A 21,362-nucleotide genomic window follows, 5' to 3' on the forward strand; every position below is an offset into this window, starting at 1 on the left:
TAAGGGACTAGGCTGGGTTCTAAAGCAGGGTGGGAGGTGGCATCGCGCACCAGAGTCTGCACTTTAAGTCCCCACCCCCCACACTTCTGCACTTCTGCTGAGCAAACGAAGGAGGGAGAGAGAGGAAAGAAGGGGGAGCCCAATCCCGCCGGCACTGGCTGAGCCCCCACGGGCCCTACAGGGCACTGATGTCTGTGCGGCCACCATGGGACCTGGTAGGCTGTCAGCAGCGCCCCCGGGCCCAGTCCTGGCCTGGGTCTGACTCAGGGCCCGGTTCCCTGTTGAACGGGGCCAACCACACAGCCTGCATGGACTGGCCCCACTGTAAACGCTGGCATCAGGGACCGGGGGACGGGGTGAGTGCTCCCTACGCTCCACCTGGACAGTTAGTCAAGAGTCCGGCCAGCATGAGGGACTGAGAGATCCTGCTGGAGACCCCTCCCCTCCATCAGCCAGCCCAGGGGTCTCCCATACGCTCCCCACTGGTGGCCTCTGAATCCTGGCCCACTGCCAATCTGGACGGGTAGAGTGAGGAGTGACAAGTTAGCCCGCCCCCTGGTGGGTGAGGACACGCCCCCAGGTAGGTGAGGACACACCCCCAGGTGGGTGAGGACACGCCCCCAAATGAGTGAGGACACGCCCCATGGTCCAAGAAAAAGGCACAGCAGCTGCATCACCTGGGCCAGCTGCCCAGTCTCCTTGGGCCTCAGTTTCCTCAACTGTAAAATGGGAGGGATAAGAGCACCTACATCATAGAGGCATCATGGGGGTTAAATAGGACCTCCTTGTGTTGTTAAAAACCGCTAGCCTAGTTTCACGTGCTTTCCTAATCCTGAGACTCATCAAATACGCTTGATTACAAGAACAATAGCAGCTCTAAGCCGCTGGGTACCCCCCACGAGGCATCCAGAGAAGTGCTTTATATTCAGCATCTCATTTCTCACCACGAGCCCAAGAGGCAAATACTGTTCGATCTCCATCTTACAGATCAGAAAAACAGGCTCAGATAGGTCAGGATCATACAGCTGGCAGGGACATTGCTGAGACTCAAACCCAGTTTCTCTGATCTGCCTCCACCGGCCCCACCAGGCAGAGGCCCAAAGCCTGGAGGACCGCAGGTCCCCGCCCCTCCCTGCTGCGTCCAATCAGCAGCGGTGCAGGGGAGGGACCGCATGGGTGGGGGCAGGGCACAGGGCTCACCAGCAGCGTGCGGACCATAGCATCAGTGGGCTCCGGGACGAAGGCCAGCGACCAGAGCCACGCCTCTGTCTCGTCTGCCTCCACCTCCCCGGACACGATGAGCTCTGCCATGAGGCCCACGCAGGCCTCGGTGCCACAGGAGGGCAGGGCATCCACCAGCGGCTGCCTGACATGGAGAGAGGCCCAGGGAATGTCACGATGGTGGCCTACACGCCCAGGTGCCCTCCAGGACTCCTCTCTCACGTAGTCTCCAGTCATCTGGGAGCAATCAGAGGCTGAGAGAGGTAAGGCAGGGACGTGTCCATGCTCACACACCCAGAAAGGGGCTGAGCCAGACCCAGGCAGCCTGGCCAGGATTCTGTGCTCTTAGGGCCCCAGAGACACCAGCAGCCCCATCTGAAAGTGAAAGTGTTAGTCGGTCAGTTGCATCAGACTGTTTGCAACCCCATGGATTTAGCCCACCAGGCTCCTCTGTCCCCGGCATTCTCCAGGCAAGAACACTGGAGTAGGATTCCATTCACCTCCTCCAGGGGATCTTCACAACCCAAGGATTGAACCCAAATCTCCTGAATTGCAGGTAGATTCTTTACCATCTGACCTGCCAAGGAAGCCCAGTCTAAACCTTGGCAGTTCTGCCCACTGTGGAGACACAGCAGTTTGGGGAGATGTGAGTCCCTGCCCACTGCTCTCCTAAAACCAGCCACACTCACCTCATAGGATAAGAATCCCTTGTGTAGAACAGGAGTCAACAACTGGCAGGTGGTCCCGCATTAAACAGAAGCCCCGCATTAAACCACTAATGCTCTCAGCCCCAAATCACAATCTCTCCTTTTTCTTTTTTTGAAATTACAGAAAGGTTGGGATGTTCAGGAAAGGTTTTGAACCTTTGCACAGTGATGGGTCTAAATGGGGAGATGATGGCTGAATGGGGGTGGGTGCCTCAATTATAGTAGGAATGGGAGGTTCCCAGGGCTCACACAGGCATCAGGGCACACGGGGCAGAGTGGCTTGGGCCCCCCACCCTATGAAACCTGATGAGTGACATCCATGGCCACAGAGGGCCAGGCATCCCACCCACCCTCAACTCACACACACCATCTGCCCATAAACAGTCTCTGGCCTCAATTTATTCATCTGTAAAATGGGAATGCTGATGATTGGGCCAGCTCCAAGATGACCATGAGGCCTCAGGAACACAAGCCTCTTCATCTGGGGATATCCCACCTGCCCTTCTCATCTCTCACCCTTATATTTCCTCCCTTTTCCTTATAGATTTGGGCCCAGGAAAACCAGGCTCTGGGCAGAAATGGAGGAGGTGGTGAGGGCAAGAGAAATCTCTCAAGAGTATCAGTCCTCTTGGAAACTTCTAGATTTGGGGATGGTCTCCCTGCCTCCCTGACTCCTAACATCTAAGTAGACGAGCAAGACACAGGGGCTTGTGGGAATATCCCAAGTGACGAGTAGGGTGAATAACCAGGGGAACAGGGAACTCCACATGGAGACTCAGAGGCCCCTCCCTACAGCAAAGACAGCTAAAACGTGCACCAGTCCAGTGTCACTTATATTTAAGAGCCTAAGAATTTGATGGATAAGCACAGACCACCTGGGTTCAAATCTAAACTCTGCTGTGTGACTTTGGGTAAGTCTCCTAACTGCTCTGTGCCTTTGTTTCCTTCTACAACTGTTACATAGGAATAAACCCAGCTACCTCATGGGGTCATTGTGAGGGTTAAATGAGTGAATACAGATAAAAGGCTTGGAAGGTATTTGTGCGTTATTAGCTATTAAGTTTGGTATTTGTTCAAATAGACATGTGACAATATTGACTCACGGGCTTCCCTGGGGGCTCAGACTGTCTGAAGAATCTGCCTGCAATGCAGGAGACCTGAGTTTGATCCCTGGGTTTGGAAGATGCCCTGGAGAAGAGAATGGCTACCCACTCTAGTATTTTTGCCTGGAGAATCCCCATGGACAGAGAAGCCTGGTGGGCTATGACGAGGCCGCAAAAAATCGGACACAACTTAGCAAGTGAACAACAATATTGATATGGTGGGTGGTGGGGGGTTGGGGGGGCTTTCTTTCTTATTTCTGAATCAATAAAATTTTTTTTCAGGTCTCAAGATCTGAGAGCCTTTGCAAAGCTCACAGACCTGAAATCTGGATCTCGCAGGCCTAGTAAACGGCTGAACTTGGTAAAGGAGCTAGAAGTTTCCCCCCTCGACCCCCTACAGCCCTCTGCCCCTGGAGGTAGGACCTCAGAAGTTCCCCTCCACCCTTGGGGTCTCTCTATACCCCTGGCTGACCCCACATCAGCAGGGTGTGGGGGTGGATCCCAGCCCTGCCCAGCACCCCCCACTCCCTGCAGAAGGGAACCCAAGGCGCATTGGAATGCTAATTCCAGCTCCCGGCCAGAGGGACCCTGTGTGGGGAGGGAACAATGCCTGTCTTTATCCCCGCCAGGCCCCGCAGCCTCCAGTCTCCCCAGACTCCAGTCTCCAGCCCCCGTGGGAACCTCCAAGCTCCCCGCTTAATCGTCTTCTTGGCAGATGTTTCCAGACTGAAGGACAAGTCAGGAATGAGATAACATATCACAGGGATGAGCTGAAATGTCACCATCCATCTCTCAATGGTGACCTAGGACAGCAGCAAGATTATCCAGCCCCCGCCAGGACCCCCCAGCCAACTCCTGGCCCAGCCCCCAATTCAGGGAGAGGCCCTTACCAGTTGTCTCGGCATTTAAAAGAAAGTCCCCAGAGTTCCATGAGCTCATCTGCAGAGAGGCCTCGGAGCTCAGTCACCAGCGTCAGGAACAGTTCCGTGGCCTGGAAATCAGAGAGGGCAGCGTGAGAGACTCGAACCCCAAAAGTCACCTCATCCATCCCTGTCTCCAGATGTGCTTAGTCACTCAGTCATGTCCAACTCTTTGCAATCCCATGGACTGTAACCCCCCAGGCTCCTCTGACCATGGGACTCTCTGGGCAAGAATACTGGAGTGGTCGCCATTTCCTTCTCCAGGGGATCTTCCCGACACAGGGATCGAACCCATGTCTCCTGCATTGCAGGCAGATTCTTTACCAGCTGAGCCATCAACATTGGCTGCAAAGAAGGTGGGAATTCCAATATTTCCCAACAGCTTCACAGACCCAAAGAGATGAGGCTGCTCATATGGGCTTCTTTCCACTGAATCCCAAGCTCCTGGCACACAGGCTGGCCCATTTTTATTCTTTAGTTTAACAAGCATTTATTTTTTTTTTTTTTTTTTTTAGATTTCTTCAGTGTCTTTATTTATTTATTTATTTTTTTTTTAATATTATTTTATTAGTTGGAGGCCAATCACTTTACAACATTTCAGTGGGTTTTGTCATACATTGACATGAATCAGCCATATAGTTACATGTATTCCCCATCCCGATCCCCCCTCCCACCTCCCTCCCCACCCGACTCCTCAGGGTCCTCCCAGTGCACCAGGCCCGAGCACCTGACTCATGTATCCCACCTGGGCTGGTGGTCCGTTTCACCATAGATAATATACATGCTGTTCTTTCAAAACATCCCACCCTCACATTCTCCCCCAGAGTTCAAAAGTCTGTTCTGTATTTCTGTGTCTCTTTTTCTGTTTTGCATATAGGGTTATCGCCACCATCTATCTAAATTCCGTATATATGTGTTAGTATACTGTAATGTTCTTTATCTTTCTGACTTACTTCACTCTGTATAATGGGCTCCAGTTTCATCCATCTCATTAGAACTGATTCAAATGAATTCTTTTTAACGGCTGAGTAATATTCCATGGTGTATATGTACCACAGCTTCCTTATCCATTCATCTGCTGATGGGCATCTAGGTTGCTTCCATGTCCTGGCTATTATAAACAGTGCTGCGATGAACATTGGGGTGCACGTGTCTCTTTCAGATCTGGATTCCTCAGTGTGTATGCCCAGAAGTGGTATTGCTGGGTCATATGGCAGTTCTATTTCCAGTTTTTTAAGAAATCTCCACACTGTTTTCCATAGTGGCTGTACTAGTTTGCATTCCCACCAACAGTGTAAGAGGGTTCCCTTTTCTCCACACCCTCTCCAGCATTTATTGCTTGTAGACTTTTGGATAGCAGCCATCCTGACTGGCGTGTAATGGTACCTCATTGTGGTTTTGATTTGCATTTCTCTGATGATGAGTGATGTTGAGCATCTTTTCATGTGTTTGTTAGCCATCTGTATGTCTTCTTTGGAGAAATGTCTGTTTAGTTCTTTGGCCCATTTTTTGATTGGGTCGTTTATTTTTCTGGAATTGAGCTTCAGGAGTTGCTTGTATATTTTTGAGATTAATCCTTTGTCTGTTTCCTCATTTGTTATTATTTTCTCCCAATCTGAGGGCTGTCTTTTCACCTTACTTATAGTTTCCTTTGTTGTGCAAAAGCTTTTAATTTTCATTAAGTCCCATTTGTTTATTTTTGCTTTTATTTCCAATATTCTGGGAGGTGGGTCATAGAAGATCTTGCTGTGATTTATGTCGGAGAGTGTTTTGCCTATGTTGTCCTCTAGGAGTTTTATAGTTTCTGGTCTTACATTTAGATCTTTAATCCATTTTGAGTTTATTTTTGTGTATGGTGTTAGGAAGTGTTCTAGTTTCATTCTTTTACAAGTGGTTAACCAGTTTTCCCAGCACCACTTGTTAAAGAGATTGTCTTTTTTCCATTGTATATCCTTGCCTCCTTTGTCAAAGATAAGCTGTCCATAGGTTCGTGGATTTATCTCTGGGCTTTCTATTCTGTTCCATTGATCTATATTTCTGTCTTTGTGCCAGTACCATACTGTCTTGATGACTGTGGCTTTGTAGTAGAGTCTGAAGTCAGGCAGGTTGATTCCTCCAGTTCCATTCTTCTTTCTCAAGATTACTTTGGCTATTCGAGGTTTTTTGTATTTCCATACAAATTGTGAAATTATTTGTTCTAATTCTGTGAAAAATACCGTTGGTAGCTTGATAGGGATTGCATTGAATCTATAGATTGCTTTGGGTAGAATAGCCATTTTGACAATATTGATTCTTCCAATCCATGAACACGGTATGTTTCTCCAACTGTTTGTGTCCTCTTTGATTTCTTTCATCAGTGTTTTATAGTTTTCTATGTATAGGTCTTTTGTTTCTTTAGGTAGATATACTCCTAAGTATTTTATTCTTTTTGTTGCAATGGTGAATGGTATTGTTTCCTTAATTTCTCTTTCTGTTTTTTCATTGTTAGTGTATAGGAATGCAAGGGATTTCTGTGTGTTAATTTTATATCCTGCAACTTTACTATATTCATTAATTAGCTCTAGTAATTTTCTGGTAGAGTCTTTAGGGTTTTCTATGTAGAGGATCATGTCATCTGCAAACAGCGAGAGTTTCACTTCTTCTTTTCCTATCTGGATTCCTTTTATGTCTTTTTCTGCTCTGATTGCTGTGGCCAAAACTTCCAACACTATGTTGAATAGTAGTGGTGAGAGTGGGCATCCTTGTCTTGTTCCTGATTTCAGAGGAAATGCTTTCAATTTTTCACCATTGAGGGTGATGCTTGCTGTGGGTTTGTCATATATAGCTTTTATTATGTTGAGGTATGTTCCTTCTATTCCTGCTTTCTGGAGAGTTTTAATCATAAATGAGTGTTGAATTTTGTCAAAGGCTTTCTCTGCATCTATTGAGATAATCATATGGTTTTTATCTTTCAATTTGTTAATGTGGTGTATTACGTTGATCGATTTGCGGATATTAAAGAATCCTTGCATTCCTGGGATAAAGCCCACTTGGTCATGGTGTATGATTTTTTTAATATGTTGTTGGATTCTGTTTGCTAGAATTTTGTTAAGGATTTTTGCATCTATGTTCATCAGTGATATTGGCCTGTAGTTTTCTTTTTTTGTGGCATCTTTGTCTGGTTTTGGAATTAGGGTGATGGTGGCCTCATAGAATGAGTTTGGAAGTTTACCTTCTTCTGCAATTTTCTGGAAGAGTTTGAGTAAGATAGGTGTTAGCTCTTCTCTAAATTTTTGGTAGAATTCAGCTGTGAAGCCATCTGGTCCTGGGCTTTTGTTTGCTGGAAGATTTCTGATTACAGTTTCGATTTCCTTGCTTGTGATGGCTCTGTTAAGATCTTCTATTTCTTCCTGGTTCAGTTTTGGAAAGTTATATTTTTCTAAGAATTTGTCCATTTCATCCAAGTTGTCCATTTTATTGGCATAGAGCTGCTGGTAGTAGTCTCTTATGATCCTTTGTATTTCAGTGTTGTCTGTTGTGATCTCACCCTTTTCATTTCTTATTTTGTTAATTTGGTTCTTCTCTCTTTGTTTCTTAATGAGTCTTGCTAATGGTTTGTCAATTTTGTTTATTTTTTCAAAAAACCAGCTTTTAGCTTTGTTGATTTTTGCTATGGTCTCTTTAGTTTCTTTTGCATTTATTTCTGCCCTAATTTTTAAGATTTCTTTCCTTCTGCTAACCCTGGGGTTCTTCATTTCTTCCTTCTCTAATTGTTTTAGGTGTAGAGTTAGGTTATTTATTTGGCTTTTTTCTTGTTTCTTGATGTGTGCCTGTAATGCTATGAACCTTCCCCTTAGCACTGCTTTTACAGTGTCCCATAGGTTTTGGGTTGTTGTGTTTTCATTTTCATTTATTTCTATACATACTTTGATTTCTTTTTTGATTTCTTCTATGATTTGTTGGTTATTCAGAAGCGTGTTATTTAGCCTCCATATGTTGGAATTTTTAACAATTTTTTTCCTGTAATTGAGATCTAATCTTACTGCACTGTGGTCAGAAAAGATGACTGGAATGATTTCAATTTTTTTGAATTTTCCAAGACCAGATTTATGGCCCAGGATGTGATCTATTCTGGAGAAGGTTCCGTGTGCACTTGAGAAAAAGGTGAAGTTGATTGTTTTGGGGTGAAATGTCCTATAGATATCAATTAGGTCTAGCTGGTCCATTGTATCATTTAAGGTTTGTGTTTCCTTGTTGATTTTCTGTTTAGTTGATCTATCCATGGTTGTGAGTGGGGTATTAAAGTCTCCCACTATTATTGTGTTACTATTAATTTCCTCTTTCATACTCGTTAGTGTTTGCCGTACATATTGCGGTGCTCCTATGTTGGGTGCATATATATTTATAATTGTTATATCTTCTTCTTGGATTGATCCTTTGATCATTATGTAGTGACCTTCTTTGTCTCTTTTCACATCCTTTATTTGAAAGTCTATTTTATCTGATATGAGTATTGCGACTCCTGCTTTCTTTTGGTCTCCGTTTGCGTGAAATATTTTTTTCCAGCCCTTCACTTTGAGTCTGTATGTGTCCCTTGTTTTGAGGTGGGTCTCTTGTAGACAGCATATATAGGGGTCTTGTTTTTGTATCCATTCAGCCAATCTTTGTCTTTTGGTTGGGGCATTCAACCCATTTACATTTAAGGTAATTATTGATAGGTGTGGTCCCGTTGTCATTTACTTTGTTGTTTTGGGTTCACGTTTATACAACCTTTCTGCATTTCCTGTCTAGAGAAGATCCTTTAGCATTTGTTGAAGAGCTGGTTTGGTGGTGCTGAATTCTCTCAGCTTTTGCTTGTCTGTAAAGCTTTTGAATTCTCCTTCATATCTGAATGAGATCCTTGCTGGGTACAGTAATCTAGGTTGTAGGTTATTCTCTTTCATTACTTTCAGTATGTCCTGCCATTCCCTTCTGGCCTGGAGGGTTTCTATTGATAGATCAGCTGTTATCCTTATAGGAATCCCTTTGTGTGTTATTTGTTGTTTCTCCCTTGCTGCTTTTAGTATTTGTTCTTTGTGTTTGATCTTTGTTAATTTGATTAATATGTGTCTTGGGGTGTTTCGCCTTGGGTTTATCCTGTTTGGGACTCTCTGGGTTTCTTGGACTTGGGTGGCTATTTCCTTCCCCATTTTAGGGAAGTTTTCAGCTATTATCTCCTCGAGTATTTTCTCATGGCCTTTCTTTTTGTCTTCTTCTTCTGGAACTCCTATGATTCGAATGTTGGGGCGTTTCACATTGTCCCAGAGGTCCCTGAGGTTGTCCTCATTTCTTTTGATCCTTTTTTCTTTTTTCCTCTCTGCTTCATTTATTTCCACCATTTTATCTTCTACCTCACTTATTCTATCTTCTGTCTCCGTTATTCTACTCTTGGTTCCCTCCAGAGTGTTTTTGATCTCATTCATTGCATTATTCATTTTCAATTGACTCTTTTTTATTTCTTCTAGATCTTTATTAAACATTTCTTGCATCTTTTCAATCTTTGTCTCCAGGCTATTTATCTGTACCTCCATTTTGCTTTCAAGATTTTGGATCATTTTTATTATCATTATTCTAAATTCTTTTTCAGGTAGATTCCCTATCTCCTCCTCTTTTAACAAGCATTTATTGAGTACCTACTATGTGCCAGGCATACATAAGGGCCAGGGACATGGGGGAAAGGAGAGATGGTGTCTGTATTTGTGGGCTTTATGCTCTAATAAAAGCCCAGTGACTGAGTGGGAAAGAATCCACCTGCAATGAAGGAGACTTGCATGAGATGGGGTTTCAATCACTGGGTCAGGAAGATCCCCTGGAGAAGGATATAACAACCCACTCCTGTATTCCTGCCTGGGAAATCCTATGGACAGAGGTGCCTGACAGTCTACAGTCAATGGGGTCGCAAAAGAGTCAGACACAACTGACCGACTAAACAACATGTTACAATGATCATAATTATTATAATGCATCCTACCATATTTCACAGTTTCTGATATTTCCAACTAAAAAACTATGTGAATGTTTTTCAGAATTATGAACAGTGATGGCTAATCGGCAGGGATTTGCAGCTTTTGCTCCTTGTCTACAGGTCTGACCAGCACAGTCACCAAGTCTCCAAACACTCGAGGAAATAAAGGACTCTATTCAGAGCCCACACCTCTAGGAGTTTCAGGAGATAGTGGGTTTCGGATGCTGGCCCCACATCCTGCCTTCCCTCCCCAGTGCCCCCTCAGTCTCAGATTCGTTGCCTCAGCCCAAACCCAAAGCCATAGCAAGAGTGATGAGGTTCCTGGCTTCCTGCTGGGCTTGGTCAAGGCCAAGAGTGAGCCCTCACCCCACCCAGCCAGGGCTCCACGGCTGCAGGGATGGGCTTGCGTCACTCGGGCCTCCTCTGCTCTGAGCGGCTGAAACTGAGTTCTGTGCACACAGCTTGACTTCACCCGGATGCAAACAGGACACAGGCCTCATGGGCCAGCCCTCCCACCAGAGTGTCTGCCCCCAGGGTGGGCAGCATCCCGACTGTGTGACTTCTGCTGGCGGAACTGGCATGTGTGTGTTTGTGTGTGTGTGTTGTGAGTGGGTGTTTTCACTTCAGTTGTGTCCAACTCTTTGCAACTCTATGGACTGTAACCCACCAGGCTTCTCTATCCATGGGATTCTCCAGGCAAGAATGCTGGGGGGGAGGGGGTTGCCATGCCCTCCTCAACAACAGTAATAATAACAACAATGGTTGCTTTGTGTGGAGCCTCGACTGTGGGCCAGGCGCTGTTCTAAGCACTTTATAGGCACCACTTCATTTGACCTTGACCCTACGAGGGACCATGACTCTCCTGACTTAACAGAGCACTTAAGTCAGGTGACAGCGGCCACAGGGCTTCTAAGTGGCAGAGCCGAGACTTGAACCCACACTCTTAACCAGCATCCTATACTCAAGGCCCTGGAGGGGGGAGATAAAAAGCCCCGATTGCCAGTTTCTGTGGTATCAATACTCCCACTGTGGCCCATTACCAGCAGCCCAGGTGCCATCACTGAATCCGCACATGGGAGTCACTGCACAGAAGCAGGCCATTGTCCCCGTTTCTATCCTACAGTGGGTGCCAAGAACCACCAGTGCAAAGATGAAAGTGTAGTAAAATAACTAGCAGGCGATGATATTGAGTACTCATTACCTTCGTTTTGAATATGACTCATTTTCACTGTAAATGGGTATAACAATCTTTTGTTTAATTGGAGTATCGTTGCTTCCCTGGTGGCTCAGAGGGTAAAGAATCCACCTGCAGTGCAGGAGACCTGGGTTCAATCCCTGGGTTGGGAAGATTCCCCTGGAGGAGGGCATGGCAGCCCCCTCCAGGATTCTTGCCTGGAGAATCCCCATGGACACAGGAGCCCGGCAGGCTACAGGTCGTGGGGTCACAAAGAGTCAGACGCGGCTGGGAGGCCGAGCACACACAGTTGCCTTACACCGCTGTGTCAGTTTTTCAGTTTCTACTGCAGAGGGAATCAGCCTTTCATACACACATATCCCCTCGTTTTTTAGATTTCCCTCCCATTGTGGCTAACAGGTGGTAAAGAACCTGCCTACCAATCCAGGAGACCTAAGAGTTGCGGGTTTGGTCCCTGGGTGGGGAGGATCCCCTGGAGAAGGGCATGGCAACCCACTCCGTGTTCTTGCCTAGAGAATCACATGGACAGAGGAGCCTGGCGGGCTATAGTCCGTGGGGTCGAGAAGAATCAGACACAACTGAAGCGAGTTAGCTCTAGCACCCGTCTAGGTCACCACAGAGCACCGGTAAAGTTCCCTGTGCTATATACAGTAAGTTCTCATTAGAGCGTAACTGAATCTTTGGTAATGTCTGCTTACCAGCCAATCTGCAGGATTTCCAGAGGCTAACCATCAGCTCTGGCAAGTCAGCACAGCCAGCCAGGCACACCACCACCCACACTTGGCTGCACACACAGTTGGCGGGCAGTGGGTGTCTGTGATGGGGGTGCTCTGAGTACCCCAGATGGTGGTCAAGAGCTGTGCCCTCCCTCAGGCGTCCTCCCTGGCAGCCCGGGGGCACAGGGGGCACTGACCTGCCCAGCTTCTCTCCCCATCATCTTCTCCTTCACTCCACTAGGCTCTTGGCGACCCCAGGCCGCTGACCCCCACATCGAAACCCCGGGGCCTCTCTGCAGAGGGTCAGGCTGGGGAATTTGCTCTCTATTGAGTCCCAAGTCCTGGTTTTGTTTCCAAAGTGAAAAACCCATCTTGTTTCCTGCCCATCAACAATGGGGTGGGGCGAAGGCATTCCCAGCCCAAGCCCACGCGGCCATCCCCCTGGTAACCGGTGGGCCCTCTCCTGGGGAGAGGGATGCGAAGCACCGCTTGATGTGCACTGAGGCATCCCCAAAAAGCTATTCCCAGGAACAAAGTCCGCGGCAATTCACCCCAGCCCAGGGGACCTCCCTGGTGGGAACAATTTGCTTCCTTGTTAGCGCTACAAAGACAGGACAGCCGCCCCGCGCCCTCTGGGGCCAGCACTGCCAGTCTGCAGGAGGGGAGACAGGCCCGCGACATGCCTGGCCCTGAGCTGCCTCTGCTGGGGAATGCCCCGCCAGGGGGGCGGAGGGTGGTGCTCTGGAGGCCAGATGGAAGGAGGCAGGTTGGAACACAGGAGGCAGAGCAGTGGTTCTCAATGGGGGTGAGCGTGCTCCCCAGGGGACTTAGGTAACACGTGGAGACACTGGGTTATCGTGACAGGGATGGAGGTGATGCTGACACTGGTGGGTAGAGGTCAGGGAGGCGGCTAAACATCCGACAGTGCACAGGGCACCCCAAGGGGTCAGGAGCACCAGGGTGCCTGGGCGAACAGCCGGCTCCATCACCCACTGGCCAGAGGCTTGGAGCACCACGTCGCGGGGCTGAGGGCCCTCTCCTTTGGGCTGCTGACTTCTCTCTGACCCCCACAAAGCCCCCCAGGTCAGGGATTCCAGAGAGCAATGAGCTGGGGCCTTGGCTCCCGGTCCCCGAAACAGTGAAGAGCCAGCTGCAAGTATGTCTCTGCTATGTACACGCAAAATGTACAATGTGTGTGTACATCTGTGAGTCTTCAATATATACATATATATGGTCTATATTTACTGACTACATGTTCAATGTATTTTATACAAATTCAAAATATTCCATTTTCTTTGGCTGCCACACAGCTTGTAGAATCTTAGTTCCCCAATCAGGGATCAAATTCAGGACCTCAGCAGTGCAAGTGCAGTGTCTTAACTGCTGGACTGCCAGGAAAGTCTCAATATATTCTTGAGTGTGTGTATTTGTTGTTGTTTAGTCACTAAGTCATGTCTGATTCTTTTGTCTGACTCATAGACCCCATGGACTACATAGCCCACCAGGCTCTTCTCTCCATGGGATTATCCTGGCAAGAATACTGGAGTGGATTGCCATTTTTTCCTCCAGTTTGTGTGTGGGGGGTATGGGGGTTGTGGGGGTGTGTGGGGTGTGTGTATGGGGGGGTGTTGCCATTTCTTCCTCCAGATTGTGTGTGTATGTGTGTGTCCTGAGGGATCTCTAGGACAAGCCAGATCCAGCAGGTTAGTCTGGGGGCCCGAAAGGACCGTGTGCCCACAGACAGACCGATGTGAAGGAGGCCCCCTCCAGGCTCCTGTCCAATCAGCACTAGGTCAAGGTTTGCACACACCTGCTAGATTTCTTCCTTTTGCTTTCATAACTAGGCAAAGTTGTACAGTGCATAACCTGTCCAACAGTACACAGCATCTCTAATATTGAATATTCTACCAAGTAGACCTTAAAGGATCTGGTAGGAAGAGAAGGGTGTCCCAGGGCCCCAGGCCCCAGGCAGACCCTGGCCTGAGACTGGAGAAGCCACTTACCTCAAAGCTCGTGGCCTGAGCCAGGCACAGCTTCCTCACTGATGCAGCCCCTGTGGCCACTGTAGCTTGGGACGGGGTCTCCTCCCATTCATAGAGCAAGCTGCTCGGGGTTAAGTCTCCAGCGTCTGAATCTGAGGCGGGAGGTTCTTAGCAGGGACAACCGCATGGGGAGAAATGTCAGAGTGAGTGGAAGGACCCCTGGGAGCCGCTCCCACACCCTGCCAAGGCTTCCTTCAGAATGTTTCTGGCAACAAGTGAGGGGAACACACACAAGAAAATCATGCCAGTGTTACTGCTGACAGCAAAAGACGGGAGACAGTCCATGTGCCCATCAGTAAGGGATGGGCCCAATAAGGTGACCCCAAAACCCTCTGGGAATTGCCAGAGGAAACATGGAAACCTCCTCCATGGAATGGAAGATTATTCAGCAAGAAAAAGAAATGAAACTGTGACACATGCTATAACACGGATGAACCTTGGGAAGACAGGTTCATCCCATAGGATAAACCTATGGGAAGCAAAAGAAGCCAGTTATAAAAGGTCACCTACTATCTCATTCTATTTATACAAACTGTCCAGGATGGAAAAATCTAGAAGTAGAAAGTAGATTAGTGGTTGTCAGGAATTGGGGAAATAGGAGGTGATGGCCAATGGGTGCAAAGTTTCTTCTGGGGCGACGAAAATGTCATAAAGTTGATTCTGATGATGAATGGACAACTGTGACTCTCTTAGAAGCCACTGAATTATTCACTTTAAATCATGAACTAGACAGTATGTGAAGTACATCTCAATTACACCTGTTTAAAAAAAAAGATTAAAATCTCATTCAACTCAATGGGCAAACCACCAGGCAGATCCTGAAACTAGATGCCCCAGTCGTGGCCAGTGTCTGTGCTTGAGGGAGGCCTTGAGGGGCAGGTCAGCCTAGGATCTCAGCCTATGCTCCATGGAACCAAACAGAATGCTGGGAAAACCCAGGGCTTCAGTCCCCATCTGCTGGGTTCTCCCTGGGGTGGTGCAGGCAGCGAGTCTATTCTCAGAGGCAAACCTGATTATCCACCAGGGCTGTGGAAAAGACCCCATGGATCCAAGTCCCAGCTCTGCCTCTCATCAGCTCTGCGACTTCAGACAAGTCATTTTTACCTCTTGGACACAGCTTCCTTCAGTGAAAAAAATATAACTGAAAACAACAGTAACTTCCTAATGGGGTCATGATGAGAATTAAATTAAATAATCCACATAAAGCACTCAGCACAGATACTGGCCCACAGTAAATCCTTCTGAACTGTCAGCAGTAAGAATTAACCATCCTTACTTCCTGATTCAGGGAGACAGCCATTTTTTTCACCATGGAAAAAAAAATTTATCTTTTTCCTTCAGAGGCATGCCTCGCTTTGTTTCTTTCTGTACAAAAATCATAGAAGGGAACCATGCTCCAGGGGATGCTCTATGTTGGCAGGAACTTTCCGGAAAATCGGGAAACTTGAGTCAGCTCACCCCCAAAGTGGTCAAGTCGAAGGGTCATCAGGCGTAAGGTGGATTCTCCCACAAAAGCTGGGAACCAGAAGATGCCATCTACACTGAGAGCAACCCAGAGAGGAGGCCAAGACCAAGCCTGAGAGCCATGTGAGCTGACAGAAACTTCTAGAAAGAGGCCGACCCTGACAATGGCCACTTTCAGAAGGTGTTCAAGGGTGTCCAGACAGGGACACAGCAGTGGAGCCTCTGCTTGCTGGAGCCTCTCTGGTCTGAGGAGACTGGGAGGCTCACCTAAGGGTCCGGGGCCACCCCCCAACCCCCACCCCCATCACCTGTGACAGCCAGGTCCTGGGGTACCTCCCGCAGCAGTGAGAGCGAGGAAAGGGTCCACATCAGGGCAGCATTTGCCTCCCTGGAGAGGGGCCCTGCGGTGTCCAGCTGCGTGCAGGAGGCCTCCCGAAGCATGCCGGCCTGCAGACTCTGGACGCAGGTCAGGCGGGAGGCCAGGCCGGGCTGCTGGACCGTGTGGGGAAGAGGTGGAGGCTCAGGTCAAGCCTTGGGAGTGAGGGAACCCCCAGAACCCCCAAATCAGTAGCAAGAGCCAAGGCTGGGGGGAGCCCACTGGGGACTACCATGGAGCTTCAGGGGCTACCCTGGAGCGTCAGGATCCCCCTCCCCATAGAGGTGGGAGACCAAGGGAGGCAAGAAAGAGCAGTCAGCGGTCACCCCAAGGGGAGGAAGGCTAAAGTCTCAATTGGAAAATGAAGATGGCCAGTGCCTGCAGTCCTGCATATGCTTCTAGATGCTGAGACTCTGTATTGGCCATGTTAACAGTGATCACCTCCTATCCTTATATAGACACCTACTGTTTACATTGTGGTGTTGGAGAAGACTCTTGAGAGTCCCTTGGAGTACAGGGAGATCCAACCAGTCTGTCCTAAAGGAAATCAGTCCTAACTGTTCATTGGAAGGACTGATGCTGCAGCTGAAACTCCAATACTGTGGCCACCTGATGCGAAGGGCTGACTCATTTGAAAAGACCCTGATGCTGGGAAAGATTGAGGGCAGGAGGAGATGAGGACGACAGAGGATGAGATAGTTGGATGGCATCACCGACTCAATGGACCTGAGTTTGAGCAAGTTCTGGGAGTTGGTGAAGGACAGCGAGGCCTGGCGTGCATGGGGTCGCAAAGAGTCAGACACGACTGAGCAACTGAACTGAACTGAACTGTTTGCACAACACTCATCTACAGGGACCTTGGAAGAGAGAGAAGGAAAAGGGAAGAGGAGGGAAGGGGAAGTGGGGGAGAGCTGGGGGGTTGGGGGAGAGGAAGATGCCAGATGAGGAAATTGGAGAGGGGAAGGACAGAGCCTGGGAGGGAGGAGAAGGGAACAGGGAGTGGGCCAAGAAGGGGGGACCGGCCAGAAGGCAGGACAGGAGAGGGGAGCGGGTAGGGGCAGCCCGCTCTCACCTCCTCGGCGGCGGGCAGGGCCTGCGAGCGCAGGGAGGCGCGCGCCCTGCGCAGGGAGCACCGCGTCAGGTCCTTGGTCTTGTGCAGCCTGGTTCCGAACTGCTGGTACGTGGTGGGACACCTGCCCAGGATGTCCACCTGGGCGAGCGGGGTCAGTCAGCGCCCGGCTCCCCGTCACTCCATCACCCACCCGCCTCTCGAGGCTCGGAACTCACCTCCTCCACGGTCTGGGGGTCGCGGGCACCCGGATGACCCTGCAGGAGGCTCAGCACCGCCCGCTTCACGTTCAGCGCCCAGCGCGGCTCGGCGCGGCGGGGGCACAGGCGGACCACGCGCCCCGCTTGCAGGACGAAGCGCAGCGGCTCGCGGCCCAGGACAGCGCTGCGCGGGGGTGGGCGTCAGGGGGGCCCATCTAAGGCCCCAGGCCACCCCTTCTCTGCTACCGCAACCTTGCCGCTCCAGCGTGGGCCCCTCCCATAGGTCAGTCCCGTAGGAAGCACCCAGCTACCCCCACTCCCCACCCAAATGGCCTGGCTTCCTAACGGCTCAGCTCCAGCCAGGTCTCAACCAAACCACACAAAAGACAGCCAAGTCTGCTTGAAGCTACTCCCAGCCTTGTCGCCACCTGAATAAAACGGGTGAACCCAGCTTGGGGGAAAAAAAAAAAAATAGAAAAAGCTGAGCTTCCCAGGGCGTCCTGCATTGCAAAACTTCTCATTTTCCCAGCCCGCTCACGTTATATAGGAGGGAACCTGAGGCTTGGAGCAGTAAGGTAACTTGTTCAGGGCCACAGCTGGGATTCGAACCCAGGCAGGGTGGCTCTGGAGTCACAGGTCTCAGACCCCCTGAGCTGGAAGTTGTGGAGCCCTGCACCAAGGTCACAGGATAAACATCTCTGGAGCTGACCAACCCCCATAGCAAGTGTTGCCATGAGCCTCCAGATATAACCCTGACACCCTATTAGGTAAAACACCCATCCTATTACCCACCCTATAGCATCCTAACCAATCACATAATGCCACCCTTCCAGTAGGAATTTTCTGTCTTGAGGCTCTAAAAAAGTGGCTGCTGGCCTGCAAAAGGGTTCGGCTCTCGCTTGAGCCAGCCTGCTGTTCTATTAGGGTCTCCCACTCTACTAAACTTTATTCTCCTCTCATTCTGCCTGGTGTCTGGAAATTCTTTTCCAACCCGCACACGGACCATGGCAGAAGTGACTTAGGCTCCAGCCCTGTAGAAACGAGGGAACAAGACCCAGAGAGGGAGAGCGACCAGAGAGGACCACGCGGCAAGTCTGGGAGGAGCTGGTTCCAGGATTCAGCCCAGTGCTCTTCCCGTCGCCCCTCACCTGATACAGACCAGGAGCCTGTGTCTGGTATGGCCTGGTGAGGGAGAGGATAGGGCAGGTTGGGGGGTGAGGGCTACGGGAGTACTCGCCTTTGTGGGGGGGCGTTGAAGAGAGAGGTGCCCTGTGATGAAGGGGAAACTGGCAAAGCCCCAAACCCCACTGGCCAGCCAGCAAGCAGAACCTTGGGGGACACAAGAGTCCCTACTGAATATCCCTGGGGAGGTCACTGCCCCTTTTCCAGCTCCATGTGGAGTCTGCACCCCCACCCCACTCCCAACCGTGGCAGCCCCCAGGGTCTCAGGCCTCAAGCTAGAGAAATGCTAATGGCGCCCGCCCCTTCTGGAATAGCTAGGGTCAGTCTGGTCGCTCCAGGAGCTGGCAGCCCTGCGCACTGACTTAGCATTTCTGATGAGACTCCCCAGGGACAATAGCCCCTGCTGCCCCCTCGGAGAGGAGCCCCCTAAGCTTTTCACTGGGGATCCATTTGCCCCTGGCAGCTCCCCCATCTCTGTATCCCTGCACAAAGGCTTTATTTTTTTTTTTAACAAATGAATTTGCAATCAAAAAGGAAGAGGAATCTGCAGAGATGGGCTTGTCTTCAGGCTGGCGGCTGGACTGAGCTTTGTGGCCAGGAAGCCACTGTCAGGAGTCCCTGGGAAACACGCTGAGGGAGGATTCCAGCTTGGCTGGGTCACCAAGGGGAGCTTGGCTTGGGAAGGGAGAAAGAAGCTATGGGTCGCCAGGAGAACCCCCCATCTCAGCAAGGGGGAGGAGGAGAAGGGCAGGGCTCAATAGGTGCCCAGTGTCTTCCAGAATGTTCTTAAGGATGAAGCCCAGAGGGTACTGGGCAGACATAAAATCTGGACATTCTGGGAGTGACAGCCAGGAAAATACAGGGCGAGAGTTCCTTCCTCCAGATAAGGGAAGGTCATCTGAAGCTATTTGGAGCCGCTCAAGTCTCCCACATCACAACCACCCGCAACGGTCCTCATCAATGGTCTGGGTGTTTACAAGGTCAAAACAAAGATGGAATCCTCTTTGAACCTCAATCCAAAATGGTCTCTCTCTGCTGAAAGGGGGTTACCCTAATCGGGTTCTTTCAATACAATCTTGTGCACCCAGTGCCCGGTGACCATCGGAAAAGGGAGCAGGGCTCACATTAGCAGCCCCATGGGGAGCAAGGCCCAGCGTCTTACCTCAAGCTCTCCGACTCCTTCAGAACTTCCACCTTGGACCCCAGGATGGATGTCAGCTGGAAGTGCTGGAGCTGAAGCAGGATGCACTGAGTTGGTGACCTCTCCTGGGATATTCCAGGACCACCCCAGCACCCCCTTCCCCACCTAAAGTAGTTCTGGGCCCCCTCGTGATTCATGCTGGTGAGGGAAGGGTAGGCAGGGAGATCTGCCCCTTAAGCAGTACCCATTTTGTTAATGCTAAAAGCATAACAAACAAAGAAAATTGCAGCAGTACACAATTTGCCTTGTGAAGACCGACCCTGTAGGCAAAACAACCCCTACAGTTCTGATGGAGATTAGAGGACTGAAACTCCAGTACTTTGGCCACCTCATGTGAAGAGTTGACTCATTGGAAAAAGCCCTGATGCTGGGAGGGATTGGGGGCAGGAGGAGAAGGGGACGACAGAGGATGAGATGGCTGGATGGCATCACTGACTTGATGGACATGGGTCTGAGTAAACTCCGGGAGTTGGTGATGGACAGGGAGGCCTGGCGTGCTGCGATTCATGGAGCCACGAAGAGTCGAACTGAGCGACTGAACTGAATTGAAAGGACAGCACAATGGCAATTCTGACCAAAATCAACATTTTGGATAGTTTAAGAAGTCAGAGGCAGCTCAGAGCCACCGCACTACATGAAAACATAACAAAGCAGTTTTGAGAAACTCTCATCAGCAAGCACTCCAGTAAGTTCAAAAACACCTTACAAATGGGATATAAGGCTTTAGCGGAAACTACACAGCCATTTATGCAGAGTGGGTAGGTTTGTCCAGGAAACACACAAGAGTCATCAGAAAGAGACCAGAGAATAGTCAGGCATTTCCACTTGCAAGAACATGGGAGAGCTTCAGGAAAATCTGATGACAAAGAAACCTACAACCACTAGGAGAATCTATCTCATAATTCCACTTTGACCTAACCCAGTACCACCACTGTCCAGTAAAGGCAGACCTCGTTCTACAGTGCTCCACTTAATTGTGCTTCCCAGATACTGCTTTTTTTTCTTTTTTTACAAATTGAATGTTTGTGGCAACCCTGCATTGAGCAAATCTATCAGTTTTTCCAAGAGCATTTGCTCATTTCATGTCTGTGTTATATTTTAGTGGTTTTAACAATATTTCAAACTTTTGCATTATATTTGTTAGCATGGTCTATGATCAGTGATCTTTAATGTTACTACTACAACTCACTGAAAGCTCAGATGATAACCAGCTTTTCTCAGCAATATTTTTAAATTATGTCCTTTTTATAGACATCATGCCATTGCACACTTAATAAACTACAATTTAGTGTAAACATAACTTTGATATACACTGGAAAACCAAAAAATTAGTGTGACTTGCTTTATTTCATTATTTGTTTTATTTCAGTGTCTTGGAATCAAACTTGCAGTATCTCTGTGGTTTGCCTATACAGAGATGTCCAGGGCAGGCCTGGAGTCCCCAGCTGGGTCTGGGCTGTCCATCTTAGTCTGCTCCTTTGCCTACAAAGCCTTGATTTGGTTTGATTTTGCTCACCCCTGGGCCTACAATTTCCCAATTGTGACCCTCCATTTATGGTTTTTCCAGTAGTTATGTATGGATGTTTGAGAGTTGGACCATAAAGAAAGTCAAGCACTGAAAAATTGATGCTTTTGAACTGTGGTGTTGGAGAAGACTCTTGAGAGTTCCTTGGACTGCAAGGAGATCAAGCCAGTCAATCCTAAAGGAAATTAGTCCTGAATATTCTTTGGAAGGACTGATGCTGAAACTCTAATACTTTGGCCACCTCATGCAAAGAACTGAGTCATTAGAAAAGAACTTGCTGCTGGGAAAGATTGAGGGCAGGAGGAGAAGGGGACGTCAGAAGATGAGATGGTTGGATGGCATCCCTGACTCAATGGACATGAGTTTGAGTAAGCTCCAGGAGTTGGTAATGGACAGGGAAGCCTGGCGTGCTGCAGTCCATGGGTTGCAAAGAGTTGGACATGACTTAGCAACTGAAC

The 21,362-nt window shown here is 49.0% G+C and overlaps 1 protein-coding gene across 1 annotated transcript in view; it reads right to left on the reverse strand.

Annotated features, from left to right (window-relative positions):
- The window catches only part of LOC136158481 (uncharacterized), a 166,414-nt gene that overhangs the window by 138,642 nt on the left and 6,410 nt on the right, over positions 1-21,362 (reverse strand). The window contains exons 4-10 of the mRNA XM_065920298.1: positions 19,341-19,411; positions 17,015-17,180; positions 16,800-16,937; positions 15,660-15,840; positions 13,849-13,994; positions 3,922-4,022; positions 1,201-1,366 (exon numbers count right to left, since the gene is read on the reverse strand). Coding sequence (XP_065776370.1) covers positions 1,201-1,366; positions 3,922-4,022; positions 13,849-13,994; positions 15,660-15,840; positions 16,800-16,937; positions 17,015-17,180; positions 19,341-19,411 — 969 coding nt within the window. The remainder of the gene's footprint in view (positions 1-1,200; positions 1,367-3,921; positions 4,023-13,848; positions 13,995-15,659; positions 15,841-16,799; positions 16,938-17,014; positions 17,181-19,340; positions 19,412-21,362) is intronic.

The sequence above is a fragment of the Muntiacus reevesi genome, chromosome 2 (genome assembly GCF_963930625.1).
Source record: "Muntiacus reevesi chromosome 2, mMunRee1.1, whole genome shotgun sequence".
Taxonomy (NCBI): Eukaryota; Metazoa; Chordata; class Mammalia; order Artiodactyla; family Cervidae; genus Muntiacus; species Muntiacus reevesi.